The following is a 25265-nucleotide window of genomic DNA, read 5'->3' on the forward strand; positions in this document are numbered from 1 at the left end:
GAGTGAGCCACGGGGAGGTGCTGGGGATGAGTCAGGGCCCACATAAATATTTTTACATGTTTTTTAAGAAAAATAAATGCACCTCTCCTGACCCCCCCAACAATGTCTCTTCTCTCCCCCTTCCCCATACCCCCTCCCCTCATCAAAGTCCCCCCGTCCCTTGTCCCCCTATTGCCTATCCCCTCCCACTTGTATTTAGGCCCCCATGAGAGGTTATGGCAGCCATTTTGCAAAGGCACTGTAAGGGGGCTGTACTCCTACTCCTGAAGACACCCCCCCCCCCCGGACTACCAGATATGTAGGTAGGCGCAGGGAGGCAGGGGGAGGACTTTGATGTGGGAGGTGTAGAGAGAGAGAGAAGAGATATTGTTATTGGGTCGGGAGGGGATGCAGGCTTTTTTCCTTTAAAAAAAATAAAAAGGTAAAAATAACATGCAGGCCCTAGCCTGATTTTCAGTTGGACCTGTGTAAGCTCCAGGTGGCCTGGCCGCCCAGAATTATGCCCAATAATTCAGTGCCGATGCCCACACATGGCCCGGTACTGAATACTGAGGCATACTTTAGTCAGTGATGCCAGCTAAATATTGGGGGATGGGATGGGTCTCTAACATATGCAGATTTTCTCTCATGCACATTCAGTGCATTTATCTTGAAATTCCAGCTGTTTTGGGGGTATTATTTTAGCTACATAGGTGCATTTGTTGCCTTTGTAAAATAGATCAGTATAGGCATCTATATGCCTCCTTGCCACATGCCCGGAAGGAACTTCTTGCTGTTGGGGCATCTGGACTTTAGTCTTGGCAGGTCAGTATTCATCCTCAGCAGTCTATGAGTAACTTAGAACAGCTGAGTATCACCTCCATCTCGATAACTGCCCCCCGAACTATCCAGATAATGTCACTGAAGATCATGGTCAGCAAGAACTGGAAACTGGATGCGTGCCACTAAATATTATGCCAAGTATGTCTTTAAATTTTAGGGAGGCAGAGATCATAGTAAACTGATAAAATTCTGTGTTTATTTAAAAGCTGGAATGGAGCTTGGATTAAAGCCTGAGTGCGCTCCCTCCCCTCTCCTCCAAATCTCTCTCACCCCAGGCTAATAGACTCTTGTAATAAATTTCCCTCCTATCCTCAGTGGAATGGTATGGTTAGAGAATGACACGGGGACAAATTTTTCCCCGTCCCCGCGAGTCCTTTTCCTATCCCTGCCAGCTCCGTCCTCATCTGCACAAGCCTCAAACACTTTAAAATCCTAAGTAGCAACATTCTAGAGCTCAGATTGTGATGTCATAATGCCTCATTCCACCAATGCCTAAGCTCTGTCGTCATCTGCACAAGTCTCAAACATTTTAAAATCCTAAGTAGCAACATTCTAGAGCTCAGATTGTGATGTCATAATGCCTCATTCCACCAATGCCTAAGCTCCATCCTCTTCTGCAGAAGCCTCAAACATTTTAAAATCCTAAGTGTTCGAGGCTTGTGCGGTTAAGGCAGAGCTTACAGGAATGGGGCAGGGACAGCGACTAAACCCGGGGGGACAGAGATATTGAGTTCCTGCGGGGACAGGGAAAAATTTGTCCCCGTGTCATTCTTTAGGTATGGTGGCCATGTTAGTCCACTCTTCGAGGTAATATGTAGAAATGAAAAAAATACCAATACCTTTTTTATTGGACTAACTTAATGTGGTTTATGATTAGCTTACAAAAGTAGCTCCTTCTTCCTCAGATCAGAAGGCGTTACCTTTGAAAGATAATCACACTATGGGCCTCTTCCATCAAACTGCGCTAGCAGGCTGTAGCACGGTGAGCCGTGCTGTTCCCGACACTCATAGGAACTCTATGGGGTCCTTTTATCAAGCCGCGCTAGCGGGGTTAGCGCGTCGGACATTTCACCCCGCGCTAACCCCCACGGCAAGCAAAAAAAATAACGCCTGGTCAATGGAGGCGTTAGCGACTAGCACGGCAGGCGGTTTAACACGCGGTACTCCGCGCATTAAACCCCCTACCGTGCCTTGATAAAAGGACCCCTATGAGTGTCGGGAGCAGCGCAGGCCATTCAGCGCGGCTCTCTGCGCTAAAAACTGCTAGTGCAGTTTGATAGAAGAGGCCCTATATTATGTTAGACCAATAAAAAAAGATATTTTTTTCCCCCTTTATGTTTTTGTTTTATTTCAATATATTTCCTCCTATCATCTTACTTGAGATAACATATGTAACCTCTCCCTAAAAACTGGGGAGATCCCAGAGGACTGGAAAATAGCAAATGTCACGCCCATCTTTAAGAAGGGATCAAGGGGTGACCCGGGAAACTACAGGCCTGTGAGCTTGACCTCGGTTCCTGGAAAGATGATGGAAGCAATGGTAAAGGACACAATCTGCGAACACATAGAAAACAATGGACAACTGAAGGCGAGCCAGCATGGCTTCTGCAAGGGAAGGTCATGCCTCACGAACTTGCTGTACTTCTTTGAGGGAATAAACAGTCAGATGGATAAGGGGGAATCCATAGACATCATTTACCTTGACTTCCAAAAAGCCTTCGACAAGGTACCACATGAACGGCTACTTAAAAAACTGTGGAACCACGGGGTGCAAGGGGATATCTACCGATGGATCAAACACTGGCTAGCGGGCAGGAAACAGAGGGTTGGAGTCAAGGGCCAATACTCAGATTGGCAATGGGTCACGAGCGGAGTTCCGCAGGGGTCGGTGCTGGGACCTCTACTATTCAATATATTTATTAACGATCTGGAAACGGGGACAAAATGTGAGGTTATCAAATTTGCTGATGACACCAAACTCTGCAGCAGGATTAGAAACACGGAAGACTGTGAAGACCTACAAAGGGACCTAACGAGACTGGAAGACTGGGCAAAAAAGTGGCAAATGAGTTTTAACGTAGAGAAATGCAAGGTCATGCATGTAGGGAAAAAGAACCCGATGTTCAACTACAAAATGGGGGGAACACTGCTAGGGGTGAGTAACCTGGAAAGGGACTTGGGGGTGATGGTCGACTCATCACTGAAACCATCGGCGCAATGTGCGACAGCCTCAAAGAAAGCAAACAGAATGCTGAGCATCATCAAAAAGGGTATCACAACCCGGACGAAGGAAGTCATCATGCCGCTGTATCGCACAATGGTGCGCCCGCACCTGGAGTACTGTGTTCAATACTGGTCGCCGTACCTCAAGAAGGACATGGCGGTACTCGAGGGAGTGCAGAGGAGGGCGACTAAGCTGATAAAAGGTATGGAAAATTTTCCATACGCTGACAGGTTAAAAATGCTGGGGCTGTTCTCCCTGGAGAAGAGGAGACTTAGAGGGGACATGATAGAAACCTTCAAAATCCTTAAGGGCATAGAGAGAGTAAATAAGGACAGATTCTTCAAACTGAGGGGAGCCACAAGCACTAGGGGTCACTCAGAGAAATTGAAAGGGGACAGGTTTAGAACAAATGCTAGAAAATTCTTTTTTACGCAGAGGGTGGTGGACACATGGAACGCGCTTCCGGAGGAAGTGATAGGCCAGAACTCTGTACAGGGGTTCAAGAAGGGTTTGGATAGGTTCCTGGAGGATAAAGGGATAGAGGGGTACAGATAGAACTTGAGGTAGGTTATAAAAGTGGTCAGAAACCACTTCACAGGTGCAGACCTGATGGGTCGCCGCGGGAGCGGACCGCTGGGCGAGATGGACCTCGGTCTGACCCAGTGGAGGCAACTTCTTATGTTCTTATGTTCTTAACAGACTATAAAACAGTTGGCAAGTGAGTAATCTTGATCTTATCAATTGAATTACTTTGCAAGTCAGTGACAAGTAAACATTACAATAAACTTAATATATGCATCTCTACTTCCTTAGTAACTTTAAATATCTAACAACAAAGTTAAGATGAAGACAGCAGTCCAGCAGAAAGAAGGAGGCTAATTTAGTTTTTTGCCCAAATACTACGTTTGCTAATCTGCCATTTAGACATAGTTAGAAGTGTTGATTTGGTGCAAAGAGCTCCTGGCTCTCAGAGAATGAATCTGATCTCTGGAAGATGGCGTGGTAGGCTTGGACAAGCTAAGGCAGACAGAGATATATCTAAAGGTAACCTTCAGGGATGTAATAGAGATGTTCCACCTCCAGTCTGACAGCTCCTGGATGGAACTCCTCTCATATGAGAGAAGTAAAAAAAAAAAAAAGTTAGGGCTCTTCAGCTTGGACAAGAGACAGCTGAGGGAGATTTGACTAAAGTCTACAAAATCCTGAATGGAGTAGAACGGGTACAAGTAGATCGATATTTTTACTGTCAAAAATTACAAAGATTAGGGGACACTCGAAGTTACAGGGAAGTACTTTTAAAACCAATAGGAGGAAATATTTTTTCACTCGGAGAATAGTTAAGCTCTGGAACACGTTATCAGAGGTTGTGGTAAGAGCGGAAAGCATAGCTGGCTTTAAGAAAAGGTTTGGACAATTTCCTGGAGGAAAAGTCCATAGTCTGTTATTGAGAAAGACATGGGGGAAGCCTCTGCTTGCCCTGATTGGTAGCATGGAATGTTGCTACTCCTTGGGTTTTGGCCAGGTACTAGGGACCTGGATTGGCCACCGTGAGAACGGGCTACTGTGCTTGATGGACCAATGGTCTGACCTAGGAATGCTATTCTTATGTTAACGATCCAAGACAACATGGTTTTATCAAAGGAAAATTGTACCAAATGAATCTGATTGATTTCTCTGACTGCGTGACTTGAGAACTAGATTGTGGACATGTTCTAGATCAGGGGTGTCAAAGTCCCTGCTCGAGGGCCGCAATCAAGTTGGTCTTTCAGGATTTCCCCAATGAATATGCATGAGATCTATTTGCATGCACTGCTTTCATTGTATGCTAATAGATCTCATGCATATTCATTGGGGAAATCCTGAAAACCAGACTGGATTGCAGCCCTCGAGAAGGGACTTTGACACCCCTGTTCTAGATGTGGTCTACTTTGATTTCAGGAGGCTCAGTGGGCCGAAGTTAGGACCCAAAGTGGTGAACTAGATTAGAAGCTGGTTACCTCACAAAGGGTGGTAGGAAGTGGAATTCACTCCAAGGAAAGAAAGGTGAGTAGTGGAGTGCCTCAGGGAGTAGTACTGGGATCAATTCTATTCAATATGTTTATGAGCCTTTTTGAGGAGAACTGTGGCAGAGTCCCATCCAGACTCACCAAGAGCACTGCCCACCTGTATTCAAAACAGCACAAACAACCTGAGTTTGTTTCTCCACAGACTCAGTTTTCATAACTTTAAGTCATTTCCACAATTATTCTCCTTATGGGCTTGGCTTACCCTGTTTCAGTAGAGACCAGATTCCTCTGGTCCATGTCCATGTCCCAAATCTTTCCAAGGCTACCTCAGCCTACACCTAAGAAAGGGGAAGTTTCTCTTTCCCTGGGACTCCTTCCTTTCTCAGAGATTTTTCTCTCTCATGGGGACCTCTGTGAATGATTCTCCTCTGTGGCAGATAAACACCTCCCTGCTGAGTCCCGCCCCCCTGACTCAGCAGGGTTACCTTGTTAAGGCAGATCAGCACTGAGTTGTAAAGCCCAGTGCAGTGTGGGACATGTAGTCTGCTCAGCCTTGGGCCAGAGGTTGTGGTAAGAGCGGATAGCATAGCTGCTTTTTAAGAAAGGTTTGGACAATTTCCTGGAGGAAAAGTCCATAGTCTGTTATTGAGACAGACATGGGGGAAGCCACTGCTTGCCCTGGATTGGCCTTGCATTTTGGCCAGGTACTGGGGACCTGGATTGGTCACCATGAGAACGGGGTACTGGGCTTGACAGACCACTGGTCTGACCCGGTAAGGCTATTCTTATGTTCTGAAGTAGAAAGTCACCAGGAAGGAAAAATGAGATGGAGTGCAGAAAGTGATCCTTTATCTCTCCAAGTGATTTAACGGCGTCAGGTCAAAGGCGCGCGCAGACAATTGAGCGCAGTGTGGAGGTGCGCACCGCAGAAAATTACTGTTTTTAGGGCTCCGATGGGGGGTGTGGGGGGGATCCCCCCCCCCCACTTTACTTAATAGAGATCGCGCCGCGTTGTGGGGGCGTTGTGGGAGGCTTGGGGGGTTGTAACCCCCCACATTTTACTGAAAACTTTACTTTTTCCCTGTTTTTAGGTTGACACAAGAAGGTATGCCATTTTAAGCAGCCCATGGGTAGGCATGTTTGGAAGTATACTTCAGTGTTGTACATTCAATACCTCCTCAGGGGAAAAAGTGTTTATGAAGAATTCTGCTTCTGAAATAAAGTGACTTCAGAAGTGTTCAGAATATAAGAACATAAGAAGTTGCCCCCGCTGAGTCAGACCAGAGGTCCATCTTGCTCAGCGGTCCGCTCCCGCGGCGGCCCATCAGGCCTAGTGCCTGAACAGTGGTCCCTGATTAATTTTGTAACTTACCTCTAATCCCATCCCTATAATCTACCTATAATCTCTTATCTGTACCCCTCAATCCCTTTGTCTTCCAAGTACCTATCCAAAGCTTCTTTAAACCCCTGTAGCGTGCTCCTGTTTATCACATCCTCCGGTAGCGCGTTCCATGTATCCACCACCCTCTGGGTGAAAAAGAACTTCCTGGCGTTTGTTCTAAACCTCTCCCCTTTCAATTTCTCTGAGTGCTCCCTTGTACTTATTGATCCCCTTAATTTGAAAAATCTGTCCCTGTCTATTTTTTCTATGCCCTTCATGATCTTGAAGGTTTCTATCATGTCTCCTCTAAGTCTCCGCTTTTCCAGGGAGAAAAGCCCTAGCTTTTTCAGTCTGTCAGTATATGAGAGGTCCTCCATGCCCTTTATTAGCTTAGTTGCTCTTCTCTGGACCCTCTCAAGTACCTCCATGTCCTTCTTGAGGTACGGCGACCAGAACTGAACACAGTACTCCAGGTGCGGGCGCACCATAGCACGATACAGTGGCAGGATGACTTCCTTTGTCCTGGTCGTTAAATTTTGCGGTGCCATGGATACCATTCCCTTATTAGGTTAAATGTAAGATCCTATCGCTTGCACACGCTTTCTCAACAGATAATACAAATTGACATAACTTTAACAAAGTAAACATACGCGATTAGACAAAACAACAACATACTTATCTCCTAATTTATATCATCTCTATTTTTCCTTATACCGGTATTCCATCGTGCATCGCTGAAAAGCAGCAGAGCAATGTACATGCTTCTAGTATAAAATCAAGTAGGATTAAGGGCTCCTTTTACAAAGCCGCGTTACCGGTGTAACGCGCATAATAACGCAAGCTAATTTGCCGGCCGTGCTAGCCGCTACCGCCTCCTCTTGAGCAGGCGGTAATTTTTCGGCTAGCTAAAAATGTGCGTTCGATAAAGCCGCCGACGCGGCTTCGTGAAAGGAGCCCCAAAAGTCTTTAGGAAACAAATCACTTTGGAATCTCTAAGGATAGAAATTTCCTGCATGATAATGGGATTAAGCTATCATCACCCCTCTAAAAGGGCATATTTTAGACAACCTGTTAAAGTTGGAAGCGTGCTCATAATGTTATCAAATGCATGAATGTTTCCTTAATGCATGTCGGGAGTTCTATTTTATTTTTGTTTTAAGTTGAACCAGAGTTTTCTGCTCAGTTAAAAGGGAGTTGGTCAGGAAGGCAGATTCTCCTCAGACCTTTTATGAGGCTCCTGTATATTTCTATAAAAAGGCACCTTTCCTTCCTTCCCAATTTTCCTCACGGTCATGTTTGTCAGTATATGTCTAATATGTTTTCGTTAATTTTTCCAACACACCATTAACTAGTTCTTACTCTCCTATTTTAAATTCTTTTTTTTTTAAATTGTTAACCGGTCAGATATTTGTTTTATGATCGGGATATCAAAAATCAATAAACTTGAAACTTGACACCTATTTTTAACATAGAAACATAGAAACATGACGGTAGATAAAGGCCAAATGGCCCATCCAGTCTGCCCATCCGCAGTAACCATTATCTCCTCGTCTCCCTATTGGCTAAGACTCTCTTAACATTTGCATCTCCTCTTCCTATAGGCTAAGGCTCTGTGCACCTGCATTGTGAGGTCATAGAGCTGCCAATCCGCAGTAACCATTATCTCTTTCTCTCTCCAAGAGATCCCACGTGCCTATCCCAGGCCCTCTTAAATTCAGACACAGTCTCTGTCTCCACCACCTCTTCTGGGAGGCTGTTCCACGCATCTACCACCCTTTCCGTAAAAAAGTATTTCCTTAGATTACTCCGGAGCCTGTCACCTCTTAACTTCATCCTATGCCCTCTCATTCCAGAGCTTCCTTTCAAATGAGAGACTCGACTCATGCGCATTTACGTCACTTAGGTATTTAAACGTCTCTTATCATATCTCCCGTCTTTCCTCCAAAGTATACAGATTGAGATTTTTAAGTCTGTCCCTATACGCCTTATCACGAAGACCATACACCATTTTAGTGGTCTTCCTCTGGACCGACTCCATCCTTTTTATATCTTTTTGAAGGTGCAGCCTCCAGATTTGTACACAATATTCTAAACGAGTCTTATACAGGGAACTCATAAGAACATAAGAATTTGCCTCCGCTGGGTCAGACCAAGGGTCCATCGAGCCCAGCGGTCTGCTCCCGCGGCGGCCCATCAGGTCCATGACCTGTAAGTGATCTTTTGTCTAACCCTTGGATTCCTACTTCCTTATATCCTGAAAACCCTCTTTTTCCCTCTTATCTTTGCCCTTTTTGCTCCAATGTCCACCTTTTATCTGTAGCCCTCAATCCCCTTATCTTTCAGGAATTTATCTAGTCTCTCTTTGAAACCCCTTAATGTAGTCTGTCCTATTACATCTTCCGGGAGCGCATTCCAGGTATCCACCACCCTCTGAGTGAAGAAGAATTTTCTGGCATTGGTTCTAAATCTGTCCCCTTTCAATTTTTTATGAAGGGAAGTAGCCACCTATTTTTAAGAGTAGAATTCTAGTACAGCAGGGCAAATATATGCAAATATTTTAGAAATGACCACTTACACCAGCCATAGAGCCAGTATAAACACTCATTCCTAGATTGCTGAAAAACACACGTAAGTTATCCAGTCATTATTCAGCTTTTTTAAAAATGCTGACCAATGTGGACAAGTTAGCCCTGGATATTCAATGCCAGGCCATTCCGGGCTAATTATACGTATTCATCTATAGCTTATATATTTAGCTGAGACCTACATAAGGGATGCAGATGCCCTCACCACCTCCAATTACTCCCTTCTACCACCACCAACATCATGAAGGCCTGACCTCAAGAACAATGCCCACTCACTCTTCCCCATCACAGCATCTTTCACAAAATAACTGTGACCTCTAGTGTTGGGGTAGGGGGTAGGGGGTAGGAGGGGAGATTGTGACCTTTGGGGATTGGAGGGGGTACCAGTAAGCTTGATCCTGCTACCCGGCTAATATTCAGGTGTCATTGACATGTTCGAGTCCTGGCGACTTGACAATGATATCAAGTTTTCGTGGCAGAATACAGAAGTAGATTGCCGGACCTTTCTTCTGTGCAGTATAAACTTGATGCTGTCACCGTTGTCGTATCAAACGCGATCCTCCGCCTCCAACACTGCCCATGTGCTGCTGCCCAGATGGGTGGTACATCATTAGTCTCACACCACATAGGGAGGCCCTGCTGGTAGTGAAACGACCAACGGCATAGCTTTCAGCTTCACAGATGCTTGCAAGCCCCAATGACATGACAAGCCCATGTACTATGACTGGTGCCATGCAGTGGTGTAGCAAGGGTAAGTGGCGCCCGGGTTGGGGTGCCCTTCCCCCACTCTTTTCTCCACCCTTCACTCCTTCTTGACCCCCCTACCGCACGCTCGCTCCCCTTCCCCCATACCTCTTTAATCTTCCTGGCGTGAGCAGCATCACAAATTTTGAGGAAAGGGATGTTACCAGTGGTGTGCCTCAAGGTTCTGTTCTTGGGCCTGTTCTTTTTAACATTTTTATACACTATATTGCTGAAGGGTTGTCGGATAAGATTTGCCTCTTTGCGAATGGTACGAAAATCTGTAATAGAGTAGACACGCCGGATGGTGTGAATAATATGAAGAAAGACCTGGCAAAGCTTGAAGAATGATCTGAAATTTGGCAGCTAAAAATTTAATGCTAAGAAATGCAAGGTCATGCATTTGGGCTGCAAAAACCCGAGGGAACGGTACAGTTTAGGGGGTAAGAACTTATATGCAAGACAGAAGAGCAGGACTTGGGTGTGATTGTATGTGATGATCTTAAGGTGGCCAAACAGGTTGAAAAGGTGATGGCGAAAGCTAGAAGGATGCTAAGTTGCATAGGGAGAGGTATTGCCAGTAGGAAAAAGGAGGTATTGATGCCCCTGTATAAGACTCTGGTGAGACCTCTTTTAAAATATTGTGTACAATTCTGGAGGCCGCACCTTCAAAAAGATATAAAAAGGATGGAGTCGGTCCAGAGGAAGACTACTAAAATGGTATGTGGTCTTCATCATAAGGCGTATGGGGACAGACTTAAAGATCGGGAGAGGGGAGATATGATAAGAGACATTTAAATACCTACGTAATATAAATGCGCATGAGTCGAGTCTCTTTCATTTGAAAGGAAACTCTGCAATGAGAGGGCATAGAATGAAGTTAAGTGGCGATAGGCTCTGGAGTAATCTGAGGAAATACTGTTTTACAGAAAGGGTGATAGATGCGTGGAACAGTCTCCCGGAAGAGGTGGTGGAGACAGAGACTGTGTCTGAATTCAGAGGGGCCTGGTATAGGTTCGTGGGATCTCTCGGAGAGAGAAAGAGATAATGGTTACTGCGGATGGGCAGACTGGATGGGCCATTTGGCCTTTATCTGCCATCATGTTTCTATGTTTCTAGTATTTACACCTACCAAAGGCTGATTGCAATACTAGCACCCATCAATGTCAGTTAAGTGCACAAATGCAGGTACTCTATAACTACACACCTAATTTCTGGGACTGCCCCTGACCTGCCCATGCCCCTCCCATAGCCACACCCCTTTTGGAGCTGGACAAATTATTCCCCATCCCCGCAGAAACTCAATTTCCCCGTCCCCATGAGTTTTGTCACTGTCCCCCCATTCCTGTAAGCTCTGCCTTAACCGCAAAAGCCTCAAACACATATGATTTTAAAGAGTTTGAGGCTTGTGCAGGTAACGATGGAGCTTGCAGGAATGGGGCAGGAAAAGAACTCGCTGGGACAGGATGGGAAAATGAGTTACCAAGAGGACGGGGAAAATGTCCCCATGTGATTCTCTAATGTGCACCAGAGCTAGCTCTAGTTCATTCTCTGGATTACAGATACCAGTGCATTGTGGAGTCCTTCCCAGGAAGCCAACTACACGGGAGGGGGGGGGAGAGGGGGGAATGAAAACAGCAAATCCTTTCAAACTGGGAGCCTTTCCAGATCAAATAACGCAGATAAGAGATGTTACACGGATCTCAGAGTAATTGGATCCTGGTCTTGGGCTCTCTCCCTGCAGGCAAGAATCTAAATGCTGCTTCACTTCTTTTACAGAGAGCAAACCAATTTTTTCCACCCTAAAAGGTTTGTCCAGCACCTCTCCACTCCCCCCCATCTCTCCCTAAATTCTTGGGATGAAGGGTCCTAGGGGGAACTGGGCAGGACCATGTGTCCAGGGTTTTACTACTCAAAATATGGTATCCCTAAGGGGCCAAGTATTTTCTCCTCCTTCACTTTCCCCTTGTGGTCCCACCACCACTACCACCATAGCCATATTTGCTCATGGGGTTGCCAAGCACCGGCCAGCTGAAGACGTCTCCTGCGTGAGTCCCGCCTGTGTTACCAGAGCAGTGTTCACGTTGGCAGCGCATTTCAGCCACCAGTGTTGACGCTCCTTTTTGTCCCCCCCCCAAAAAAAAATGTTTATTAAATTTTTCAGGCAGAAAATACAACCAAAACCACCAAACACAGTTCAGTCACTGAACAGAGCATGCATGAGAGAGCTGGCGTTGGCACAGCCATTAAAGCAGAGAGAGCCTGAGCCAAAGGTGAGGTGACCTAGGCCCCCAAGCCCCCCTCCCCCAGGGAGATGCCACTGCCTCAAACCCTCCAGAAATCATCCAGCAACAGGAGCTCCTGCCTTACCGGTCTTCCCATTTTTCATAGAAAAATATATTCTATAAAACTAGGGTTGCCAGATTTTACATTCGTAAAATCCAGACCCTTAGACCCACTCACAGGCCCGCCCATCGCCGCCCTGTTACGCCCCAGTCCTGCCCCCGCTGCTTGCTGTGGTCGGGCAAGAGGGCAAGAGCAGATGCCCTCTTGCCCAACATAATTTTGAGGGAAGCTTTTCAAAACCCGGACAAAGTGGCGGATTTTGAAAAGCCGTCCTGAACTCCAGACATGACCTTAGAAGGGAAATCCGGAGATCTGGTAACCCTAATGAAACCCATGATCCACAGGATTCTAGCAAAACAAAACACAAAAGGCCTTGCTTTGTTATTTTAAAAAAATCCCTTTGATACCTGGTTCCCCCACAGGTTTCTGGCACCATCTTGTTAAAGTTGAAGCATCCTGAATTGTAAACATTCCTCTTTCCCAAGGTCCCATTCTAACCAATGATTGCACAAAAACTAAATAAATTATGATGGTATCTGAAACATCTGCCTTAAAAGGAAATGCTGAGGTCAAAAAAGGATTATTGGGATTGTCTTACAACATTAAGAACGTTTGATTTATTGTTTTTTAATAATATTTCGTACGTTAGCCAGCAAATAGATATAAGAAGAGCACTTGTGAGGGATTTTTCAGTTCACCAGTGGCTTCACCTAAGCACTCTTTTGGTTTTCTTTCTCTGTAGGTATCGAGGGTTAATTATTGTGATGACTTTTTTAGCTTACACCTGTTACCACATGTCAAGGAAGCCTATCAGCATTGTGAAGGTAGGTGGTAGGGTCAAAGCTTGCCTAGACAGTGGCGGCACAAGAAACCCAGAAAGGACTCTTTGGCAGTCTGACATCATATATGCAGACCCAGAAGGCACAGCTCTGATGGCTGCCGTCAGTTGCACTAGCCAGCACTATTTATTTATTCAATTTTCTATACCGTTCTCCTAGGGGGCTCAAAACAGTTTACACTGATTTATTCAGATACTCATGCATTTTTCCCTGCCACCTGGGACAATGGAGGGGGGGGAATTAAGTGACTTGCCCAGGGTCACAAGGAGCTGTGTGGGTTTGAACCCACAACCTCAAGGTGCTGAGGCTGTAGCTTTAACCACTTCGGAAATCAAAATGTAGTAGAAGTGAGCCAAGTATAGGACAATCCAGCCATTGTGACATCACTGATGAGGTTGGTTCTTAGGCATTGGTGGAATGAGGCATTATGATGTCACAATACCAGCTCTGGTTATCAGAGGCTGAGACTTTTCACACTATTTATTTATTCAATGTTTTATATACTGTTCTCCCAAGGAGATCAGAACAGTTTACATGAATCAAAAACATGAGTTAAAATGAATGTATAAAGCTATGAATAAATGAGAACAAAGAGTGATAGACAAATACATATGGTATCAATTATTTTTTTGGAGGTGGAAGTGCCCTTGCCTTCCCCCATACCTTTTTGGCGCTTTCTGATTTCACTTCCTAGGTGCGGTTCCTGGAAGTGACATCAGAGAGAGTGCCAGAAAGGTACAGGGGGGGGAAGGAAAAGGAGAGGAGAGCGCGGGCAGGCAAGTGAGCGTGGAGCAGGCAGGGGAGTGAGCAAGTGGAGGGAACAGGTGGGGGAAGGGGAAAGGAGGAGGGGTGCCGCCATGCCCTTAGGAAGACTGCACCCGGGGCAGACTGCACCCTTCCCCTTACTGGGGGGAGTGTAGAGTCTGCATATGCATAGGCAGATAGAGAGGTAGGGCATGATAGCTGCACTGGGAGCTGAAAAGGGGCTCACTTGGGTCACTTGTGGATGGGGAGAAACTCTGGGAATCCCAAAGCCTGGGTAAGCAATGGTATTTTATTGTTAACCATTTAGATCAGGGGTGTCAAAGTCCCTCCTCGAGGGCCGCAATCCACTCGGGTTTTCAGGATTTCCCCAATGAATATGCATGAGATCTATTTGCATGCACTGCTTTCATTGTATGCTAATAGATCTCATGCATATTCATTGGGGAAATCCTGAAAACCCGACTGGATTGCGGCCCTCGAGGAGGGACTTTGACATCCCTGATTTAGATACTTGTATGATAAAGAAAACTTGAAACTATTTTAGGTACAAAACCTGCTTCTTTCAGGTGTGTAATGATTCTTCTGATATGAACCCTGGTATCTATGCTAAGATAATCTAATCTAGCCTTTGATTTATATACCGGGTCATCTCCCAACAGAGCTTGATTCGGTTTACAAGTAATTAAAGACCAGGAAAAAAAAAACGAACAAGAGCATAAGAGAAAATAAGTGTTGTAGAGCAATCAATTTGTTGAATCTTTAGGTAACTGTTCAAGTATTGTCTAACTAATAAAGTTTTTAGGACTGTACGAAATTGTTGTAACTGACCTATCAATCTGACAGAGTCAGGAAGCCCATTCCACATTTCTACCAGTTTATAAGCGAAAGATTGCTGCTCATAGCACAAGACAGGATCCAAGATCCGTACAAACATAAGGAAGTTCTTCACTCAGAGAGTGGTAGAAAACTGGAACGCTCTTCCGGAGTCTGTCATAGGGAAAAACACCCTCCAGGGATTCAAGACAAAGTTAGACAAGTTCCTGCTGAACCAGAACGTGCGCTAGTCTCAGCTTTGACCAGAGGGCCGCCGCATGAGCGGACTGCTGGGCACGATGGACCACAGGTCTGACCCAGCAGCGGCAATTCTTATGTTAAGATGAGAGTGCAAAAGTTGGCCCCCAGCACCACTCCCCAGGAGCCGGCCCTGTCTGAACTGTATTATACATAGCGGTGCTGTTGAAATGAGAAGTGGTAGTTAAAGCCCGAGCTCACTTCCTGTCCCTGTGGCTTTTATTTTCACAGTCTCAGCTGCATCAGAACTGCTCTGCCGTGTCTGGAGGACCGAGCAACGTCTCCACCAACAGCACATGGTGTGACTGGGCTCCATTCGGTAAGAAGCAATTCTTGACTATTCGGTCTTGTTCATTTCTTTTTTCCTAAAGCACCTTGCTAGGATGTATTCTGTCAGTGTTTCTCAACTCGGTCCTGGAGTCCCCCCTTACCAGTCAGGTATTCAGGATATCCACAATGAATATGCATAAACTTGATTTACATACACTGTCTCCATTATATGCAAATTTCTTTCATAGAAACATATAGAAACATAGAAATAGACTGCAGATAAGGGCCCACGGCCCATCTAGTCTGCCCACCTTAATGTCCCTCCCCTACCTTTGCCCTGTGAATAGATCCCATGTGCCGATCCCATTTGGCCTTAAAATCAGGCACGCTGCTGGCCTCAATCACCTGTAGTGGAAGACTATTCCAGCGATCAACCACTCTTTCAGTGAAAAAGAATTTCCTGGTGTCACCTCGTAGTTTCCCGCCCCTGATTTTCAACGGATGCCCTCTTGTTGTCGTGGGACCCTTGAAAAAGAAGATATCTTCCTCCGCCTCGATGCGGCCCGTAAGATACTTGAACGTCTCGATCATGTCCCCCCTCTCTCTGCGCTCCTCGAGCGAGTATAGCTGTAATTTGTCAAGCCGTTTTTCGTATGGTAGATCCTTGAGTCCCGAGACCATCCGGGTGGCCATTCTTTGCACCGACTCCAGTCTCAGCACATCCTTGCGATCATGCGGCCTCCAGAATTGCACACAGTATTCCAGGTGGGGCCTCACCATGGATCTATACAATGGCATAATGACTTCCGCCTTACGACTGATGAAACCCCTTCGTATGCAGCCCATGATTTGTCTTGCCTTGGACAAAGCCTGCTCCACTTGATTGGCAGACTTCATGTCCTCACTGACGATTACCCCCAAGTCTCGTTCTGCTACCGTTTTTGCTAGGATCTCGCCATTAAGGGTATAAGACTTGCATATTCATTGTGGATATCCTGAAAATTCTGGAAACTTAACTTTTTCCCTGTTTTTAGGGAAAAAGTGAAGTTTTCAGTAAAATGTGGGGGTTTACAACCCCCCAAACCCCCCACAATGCCCCCACAATGCGGCGCGATCTGTATTAAGTAAAGTGGGGGCACACACCCCCGTCGGAGCCCCTAAAAACAGTCCTTTTCTTTGGCGCGCGCCTCCGTGCTGCGCTCAGTTGTCTGCGCGCGCCTTTGTCCCGGCGCGCTTTTGACCTGACACCCGTAACTTGATGTTGAACGAGAGCAACAGTGCCAAGTGACAGGGATCTGGAGATGCAGAAACAGGTGTTGCTTCTGAGCAACAATGCCAAATAAAGGGTTAATGGCCACACACTCATTTCCCAATTAGCACATGGCCATTAATGACGGGGCCCTTATCGACACCTATTTTCCAGGCAGTAGAGCTCCCACGCTGCCCACATGCAAATTGGTTAGTGCCCAATGATGTAGCTATACTAACCAATTAACGCTGGGGTATACCCACTCTCTGCCCCTAAACCCGCTCCCAGTGCTAAAAATTAAAAGTTATTTTTAGCGTGTGGGAAGCATGCGCAGATCTGAAAACTACCGCAGAATGTCTGAGCATGCCCTGCAGTAGTGAATTTTAACCTGCCGTAAGCAAATGTTTCTGCTTACCACAGATTAGTAAAAGGGTCCCCTGGCCTGCACAATTATTCCTCTCCGTCCTATAAGATATACCGTACTATAGATGCCACTTCCTCATTTCACAAACGGTTAATTTTTGAAAACCAAAGAAAATGAAATTTATGTACCGAAAGCAGAATGAGTGCATAAACTTCTAGTGGAGAAAGACATGGAGACAAAGTTTGTCCCCATCCCTGCAAGCTCAAATTCCATCCTTACCCCGTCCCTACAAGCTGTGATCGCATCCCCACGGATTTAACACGCGTTGCCAACCCCGTGTCATTCTCTAGTCCTAACTTTATGCACTGGGTTAACCAGCAGCAGTTTATTTAGTCTTAGATTATTTATATTTTGAAATAACACACAGCATAAAACTTAGTAAGTTCCAACAAGTGAAGGGGAATTATAGCATGATAGAAGGAGGAGGGGCAAAAGGAAGGGAGATACAACAGGATATAACAAGTACATATTCGTAGACCATTTACATAGAAAAGCATGCATAAAATCAGATTTTTTTTTGCTAAGTAAGGTTCATATCTATAGGTTAAACAAACTAGATTCCACCATTTATCATGAGACAGTTGTTTCAAGTCTTTCCATGAGACACATAGGACAAGCACCAGTTTAAATGTTGACCAGTGCCTGGTTAAATTCCAGGTCAGCAATGTACCAGGATATTTGATGTCAGCAGTCTCACATGCCCCGGCATTGAATATCTGGGGTTAGTTCAGCCAGGGCCGGCATTAGGGGGGAAACAAACAGGGGCCCCACAGCACCAGGGGAGCCCCCATAGGCCAGGATGTCCTTCCCTTCTCCCCACCTGGTTCCGAAGCCCCCCCCCATCACATGTAAAAAAAATGCAAGGAGGTCAGTAGCGCAGCAGCGATTCTCTAGTGCTGCCCACGACCTCCTTGGCGCTGTTCCTTTGCTGCGGTCCGCTTCCCTTTGCAGCAACTTCCTGTTCCAGTTAGGCATGCCAAGCTAATCTAGAGGCCTAACTTAAATTTTCTTAAATGACTTACCCCCTCTTTTACAAAGGTGTGCTAAGCTTTTTAGCGTGCGCTATATATTATCCTATGGACGCGTTAGCGGTTAGCACACGCGTTGATTTTAGCACGCGCTAAATCTGTGCTAAAACGCTTAGCGCGCCTTTGTAAAAGAGGGCTTTAATTGGCACTGATAATTGAAAGCGCCACTAAAAAACAAATAAGATTAATTAGCCAGTAGGCGCCTAACTCAGTAAGTGTGGTTAGGGGCGGATTTGGGGCATATTTTGGGCATAGTTTGAGTTAGATACATTCATTTAGGCCACGAAAACCCTGTTCTAAATGGCAGTGCGCCTAAGCTTTCAACGCCTACCAGCACCTAACACTGCTTAGACCCCACTAGGCATGGTTCTATAAACGGCACCTAGGGGATGATTGACCGTGGCGCTCAACGGTGCGCTAACAGCTAAGCGCTTTTTATAGGGCTATGGTGTTTAACGCACATTAAGGTACATTAAACTCTAACACTACTTGGTGAATTCCCCCTTAAGTGAAGTTGCATGCAATTATTTTATTTACTTATTTGAAAATTTCTTAGACCCACCTATCTACCAATCTAGGCAGTTTATAAAGAAAACATACACAATGAAAAAAAAAATAATAAAAATATATAACATAACCAGAGTAAAAACAATCAAATTGCTTGACGATAAAGGAGTAATGTTAGGAAATTCTTTTTCCACGGAGAGGGTTGTGGATGCCTGGAATGCCCTCCCGAGGGAGGTGGTAGAGAAAAAAAACAGTGATGGAATTCAAAAAAGTGTGGGATAAACACAGAGGATCTCTAATTAGAAAGCAAATGGTATAAATTAAAGAACTAAGGCCGGTATTGGACAGACTTGTACGGTTTGTTCCATATATGGTGGGCTGGGGAGGGCATCAATGGGAACTCCACTAACTTGGAACATGACTACGTTACTGGCCAGACTTTACGGTAGATATCCTGGTTGGATAGGCTGGAGTGAGCTTGGATGGCAACTTCAGATGTTGGAACCTAGGACAATACCAGGTGGACTTTAGTCTATGGTCCAGAAATATCAAAAAAGAGACAAGTTAATGTATTTTTTTAATGAGAATAACTAATGGGCAGACTGGATGGACCATTCAGGTCTTTATCTGCCGTCATTTACTATGTTAAATTCAAGAAAAAGCCTGCTGAAAACCATTGAAAGTTCATGACTCACTGCCCCTTATAATGATGGTTCCCACCACATTGAAAAGAGATGAAAAAATATTCATACGAGATCATTATTATGACTGTTGCATAGTAGGAATTTTATTTTTTTTTTAAGTACAGTATATGGCTGCAGAGTTTGAGGTTTTTGTGATATTCAAGCCTTCATGTCCTTTAAGACAAGAGATGCACATCTAGTTATACTTCTGGTATATGTAAATATTGGCCTGGTTTGACCCAGAAATTTTTCCTTCCATTCCTTGGCATAGTCCATAACTACATGAAGGACCGAGATGACGTGAGTTTTAAAAATGTAATATACCACTTAACTTCTCTTGAACAAAGTGGTTTATAATCTATAAACCTACATTAAAAACTCCATTTATAAAATAGGAAAGCCTAAAATCATTCATTCAGGAATCATTCATTCAAGAATCTATCATAATGACCCGAATAGGTCAATCTTCATTCATCACAAACTCATGGTGGTTGTATCCTGCAAAACTGCTAATACATCTTTTTGTCATCCCCTAATTAAGTATGAATAGGGTTACCAGATGTCTGGATTTCCCCAAACATGTCTTCCTTTTCAAGGAAATATCCGGGGGTCTGGACAGCTTTCCAAACCTGGCACTTTGCCCAGGTTATGAAAAGCTTCCTCAAAATCGTGACAAGAGCAGGGGGTTGTGCTGAGGCGGGGCTGGAGCAGGATTGGGGGCAGGTACTGGGGCATAACAGGGTGGGGATGGGTGGACCTGGGTAGGCCTGGGGACAGGTCTAAATCTGGTAACCCTAAGTATGAAAAGCCTGCATCATGGAATGACGGGGAAGAGTAGCAGAGATTGGTAACTGATATTGTATTGGCTACATGTCATTGTAACCCTGTATTTTCTTTTTTTTTAGAAAATGCTAATTACAATGAGTTGTTTGGGGCGCTGGATGATTCCTTCCTCGTGTCATATGCAGTCGGCATGTTTCTCAGGTATTTGCTTGAGGGAGGAGATTTGAGGAATTGTTGTTTCACGCTCTCTTTCCTTGCCAGTCATCATGCATACATTTTGCTGGTCTCTTGATAACCAATATTTGATAGAAGAATAAAAGATAAGTCTAATCTAATCAGAGATTTGTGGATCGCTCAGTGCTAATAAAGGTTCGAGGCAATTTACAATTGGACAAGAGCCCATGCAACATGGGGAATTTACAAAAGTAGTCGATAACATTTTACAAACAAGAGTCATATTTCTTACAAATACAAGTAAAAAAATAGATAAGGAATGACAGTGGCGTACCAAGGGGTGGACGGGGGGGAGATCCACCCCAGGTGCAGCCTTAGGGGGGGTGCACAGCCGGACAGGTCCGGAAAATTCCTGGGCTGCGACGGCACTCAGCGGCATCAGCGCCACCCCCCTCTCCGTGACAGCACTCAGCGGCATCGGCGCCCCCCCTGTCCCACGACAGCACTCAAGTTTGGCCTCCTTCTCCCGGCATCAGCAGAACTTCAGATCGGCAACAGGTGCTCAGTCAAAAGCTTCCCCTGACTGAACTGCCTGGGCGGAAACAGGAAGCTAAGTCAGGGGAAGTTTTTGACTGAGCAGGAGGGGGCACCGATGCCGCTGAGTGCCGTCGCAGCCCAGGAATTTTCCAGACATGTCCGGCTGTGCACCCCCCTAAGGCTGCACCCGGGGCGGACCTCCCCCCCCTCTCCCTTGGTACGCCACTGAGGAATGAAGTTGTTACAAATTGCAAAAATATAGTCCAATGATATTGAGAGTCTGCTCATATGAAACGAGTCACCACTGAGGGCATAAAGACAATATGCATTTTATAAGCACATTACGCAAATCCCATAAGCAGCATGTCGGATCTTAGCACTGGAATGCTGATGTAGTGATTTGTTATTTCTCCCGCTGTTTAAATATTTGGACAATTACAAGTACATTTTAGAAGCAGTGTGGCAGAAATCCTGTGGTTAATGGCCTGACTTCTAGCTTATATTAGGAGATGACCACAAACACGGGCCTTCAAGGCTACTAGAGCAGTGATCCGGTGATCAGCAGCAGCACAAAAACTGATCGGACCTTTGGGCTGGAGTCAGAAGCGTAGCGTAGGTTTTGATGTCGGGGGAGCAGACCTTTTGTAAAGTAGGTTCCAGTGCAAGATTGAAAGGCTAATCTGTATAGGCACCATTTCATTCAAAATCCATCTCCCCTTGCATCCCACCCAGCTTGCATCCCACCTAGCTAAGCCTCTATTCTGTATCTATATGTGGTCCAAAGTAGGGTTATCAGGTTTTCCCAAAAGAAAATCTGGACCCATGGCCACGCCCCCAGGCCCGCCCAGTTCCGCCCCCAGACGGCATCCACGCATGTGCGGACGTGACACAATGACATCACGTGTGTGTGACATCACCACATTGCGTCCACGCTTGCGTGGATGCCCCTTCCCGAAGCGATTTTGACGGGAAGCTTTTCAAAAACCCCTACCCCCGCTTACTAGGCCACGGCATGTGAAGCAACCATGAACGTTTGTATTGCTATGGTAGTATCCTACAAAGGATAGTTATTTTCATGACATCTAAAAAGAGGCTTTCCTCTATAGAATGGCCTCATGGAATTCACTGTCTAGCTATTTGTCACATTGTGTAACTTTTTCTGTGACACCACTCTGTCTCCAGTGGAGGATTTTGCTGGCAAGATGTAAGTAGACCATAAGAATAGCCTTACTGGGTCAGTCCAATGGCCCGTCAAGCCCATTAGCCTGTTCTCACGGCAGCCAATCCAGGTCCCCAATACCTGGCCAGAACCCAAGGAGTAGCAACATTCCAGAATTCCAAAGAGTAACTAAAGATTCCGGAACCCCAAAGAGTAGCAACATTCCATGCTACCGATCCAGGGCAAGCAGTGACTTCCCCCATGTCTCTCTCAATAACAGACTATGGACTTTTCCTCCAGGAACTTGTCCAAACTTTTCTTAAAACCAGCTACGCTATCCGCTCTTACCACAACCTCTGGCAACGCGTTCCAGAGCTTAACTATTCTCTGAGTGAGAAAATTTTTCCTACTATTGGTTTTGAAAGTATTTCCCTGTAACTTCATCGAGTGCCCTCTGTACAATAACGTATAGCAAATGATGGTGGATAAAAACAAACCGACAAATTCTGTATATAGTCTGCCTGAAGTCAGGTGCCTACGTCGGTGCCCCTAGCTGATGTAGGCACCGAAATTAATCGATTAACAGGCTTAATCAGCACCGATAATTAGCACGCAACACCTCTTAATTTGCTTTAATTGGACTTAATTTAAAGTTGAGCCTAACTCAAAAAACTCAATTCTATAAAAAGTAAGCGCCTAGTCCAGAGCGCCTACCTAAAAGGGGACGTGTTTTCGGGTTAGGTGCCTCTTTATGAATTAGGCGCCGGTATTTCAGTGCAGCTAAAGTTAGAACACCTAATGACACCGAAGCACGCTTAGGCAGCGCAAAACCCAATTCTATAAAGTATACCTAACTTTTATAGATTTGCGTTTAGCGCTGCACTAGTCGGTGCCTATATTTTCGGCGCACTTTATAGAATTGGGCCCAAAATGGCTAATTCAGCCTGCCTCTTTGAGATTTCTACACTTGGGTAGGAGAGGTGTTTATGTTTCTTGTGAGCTTCTAGACTGCTATTAATGGATGGGGAGTCAATTCAGAGCGGTTTACGTGAGCTTCTATAACGGTGTTACAATACATGAGCTTCTGTAATGGTGCTACAATTCAGAGTTAGCGTTTTATGAGATGGCTTTCGATACAGACACATTTATACCATAGTCAATCATCCTACGTTTAGCCAGGATGTCGCATCAGGGGAGGCGGACAGTGAAAAAAATATAGGCACCATTTTTTTTTTTTTAAGAACATAAGAATTGCCGCTGCTGGGTCAGACCAGTGGTCCATCGTGCCCAGCAGTCCGCTCATGCAGCGGCCCTTAAGTTAAAGACCAGTGCCCTAACTGAGTCTATCCTTACCTGCGTTCATTCTGGTTCAGCAGGAACTTGTCTAACTTTGTCTTGAATCCCTGGAGATTGTTTTCCCTTATAACAGCCTCCCGGAAGAGCTTTCCAGTTCTCTACCACTCTCTGGGTGAAGAAGAACTTCCTTACGTATGTACGGAATCTATCCCCTTTTAACTTTAGAGAGTGCCCTCTCGTTCTCCCTACCTTGGAGAGGGTGAACAACCTGTCTTTATCTACTAAGTCTATTCCCTTCATTATCTTGAATGTCTCGATCAGGTCCCCTCTCAGTCTCTTCTTTTCAAGGGAGAAGAGGCCCAGTTTCTCTAATCTCTCACTGTACAGCAACTCCTCCAGCCCCTTAACCATTTTGAACTCCATTCGAGGAAGCAGCCGCTCCCCTCACACCCCACCTAGCTAAACTTCTGTTGTATACTGTAAATGTGCACAGGAGTTCTCATAAGCAGTCCAGCCTAACTTATCTCCACATATTTTTTCCTTTCTTTTCATCCCTTTGTCCACCAGTCTATATTTTTCCAGCATGTTCAAACTTCTAATGATGGGCCACCCCCAGCCTTGCTATTTTCAACTTTGTTTCTGACAAGATCAACATTTAAAATCAACATCTGTTTTCATTGCATGTTAACATCCTCTTCCGGGGACTCAGAATGAAGAGAGGTTAATTTATTTTGTACTCTCCTCACCAATTACCAATTATCCAACTTTTTGGTCATCTGTCATTCTGAATTAAAACAATGATCAATTAATCTAGGCTCTGCCCCCTCCGTCCCTCCTGATCATGATTAGACCTCCATCACAGACTCTCACCCCAAATGCCTCTTTCACCCAACCATAGGCTTCTTAGAGCCACACTTACATACATCCCACCCACTGAATGGTAGCAGTTTGCACCCCCTCAGGTGCCTCTCATCTACCTTATAGTCCCTGGTGGTCTAATGGTGAAGTTGGGGCAGGAACAGTCCCCAGTCACGCCTGCCCTTGCCAACTTTACTTTCAAAATGGCTGCCATGACCTCGGGAGTCAGTCTCACAAGTAGTGGTAGCGATGCTGATTCTCCACTTTAAAAGTATATTTTTATACTTGAAGTAGGCGCTCTTGACACTCCAGTCTTTACTAAATAAAAATGTCTTCCTAAATAGTGAAAAACAATAAATAGTACCTAAATTCAGTTTTTTTGTTTTTGCTTTTGCCTCTGGATATAGCCACAGACGTGAGAGATACCTTGGAGTGAACAATTGCTGTCTTATGTTAGCTTCCAGACTCAGCAACACTTTATCATGTGTTAGGGTCTGCACTGCACTGCAATAATTAGGCTATCAAGTGGCAAGGAGGGAATTATAAATCTACCAATTATTCCTCTTGAACCCTAGCTGAGAAGAATGCCAGGCAAAACTGAACAAAAGCATTTAACAGTCTGAGTGGTATAGAAAGGGTACAAATGAATTGATTTTTTTACTCCATCAAAAATTACAATGACTAGGGGACACTCGATGAAGTTATAGGGAAATACTTTTAAAACCAATGGGAAGAAATATTTTTTTATCACTCAAGAGAATAGATAAGCTCTGGAACACATTGCCAGAGCATATGGTAAGAGGGTTCCTAGAGGAAATGTCTATAGTCTGCTAGTGAGACAGAAATGGGGGAAGCCCCTGCTTGCCCTGGATTGGTAGCATGGAATGATGCTACTATTTGGGTTTGTGCCAGGTACTAGTGACCTGGATCAGCTACTGGGCTAGAAGGACTATTGGTCTGTCCCAGTAGGACAACTCTTATGTGAGCCAAGAATAGATCAATCAAGCTATTGTGACATCACTGATGAGGTTGGCTCTTAGGCACTGGTGGAATGAGGCATTTTGACATCACAATCTCAGCTCTGAAATGTTGCTACTCTTTGGGTTTCTGCCAGGTACTTGGGACCTGGGTTGGCCACTGTTGGAAAGAGGCCTTGATGGACCTTCGTTCTGTCCCAGTATGGCAATTCTTGTGTTCTTATGTGAGCTAAGTATAGGACAGTCAAACCATTATGACATCACTGATGAAGTTTACTCTTAAGCACTGGTGGAATGAAGCATTATGACATCACAATCTCAGCTCTGGAATGTTGCTACTCTTTAGGTTTCTGCCAGGTACTTGGGACCTGGGTTTGCCACTGTTGGAAAGAGGACACTGGGCTTGATGGACCTTCGTTCTGTCCCAGTATGCCAATTCTTGTGTTCTTATGTGAGCCAAGTATAGGACAGTCAAACCATTATGACATCACTGATGAAGTTTGCTCTTAGGCACTGGTGGAATGAAGCATTATGACATCA

At 45.1% G+C, this 25265-nt stretch overlaps 2 protein-coding genes across 3 annotated transcripts in view; one reads left to right on the forward strand and one right to left on the reverse strand.

Annotated features, from left to right (window-relative positions):
- HEPACAM (hepatic and glial cell adhesion molecule) overlaps positions 1 to 25265 on the reverse strand; it is a 201741-nt gene that overhangs the window by 144447 nt on the left and 32029 nt on the right. Inside the window, exon 1 of one of the 2 annotated variants that reach the window (XM_033919342.1) lies at positions 5315 to 5490. The exons of the other annotated variant lie outside the window; for it this stretch is intronic. The gene's annotated coding sequence lies outside the window, so the exon portion shown is untranslated. Of the gene's footprint in view, positions 1 to 5314; positions 5491 to 25265 lie in introns of those variants that run through there. 2 annotated transcript variants of the gene reach the window in all.
- The window catches only part of SLC37A2 (solute carrier family 37 member 2), a 107673-nt gene that overhangs the window by 16507 nt on the left and 65901 nt on the right, over positions 1 to 25265 (forward strand). Inside the window, exons 2-4 of the mRNA XM_033917557.1 lie at positions 12848 to 12929; positions 15012 to 15099; positions 19847 to 19925. Of these exons, the coding sequence (XP_033773448.1) occupies positions 12848 to 12929; positions 15012 to 15099; positions 19847 to 19925 (249 nt within the window). The remainder of the gene's footprint in view (positions 1 to 12847; positions 12930 to 15011; positions 15100 to 19846; positions 19926 to 25265) is intronic.

The sequence above is a fragment of the Geotrypetes seraphini genome, chromosome 13, assembly GCF_902459505.1.
Source record: "Geotrypetes seraphini chromosome 13, aGeoSer1.1, whole genome shotgun sequence".
Taxonomy (NCBI): Eukaryota; Metazoa; Chordata; class Amphibia; order Gymnophiona; family Dermophiidae; genus Geotrypetes; species Geotrypetes seraphini.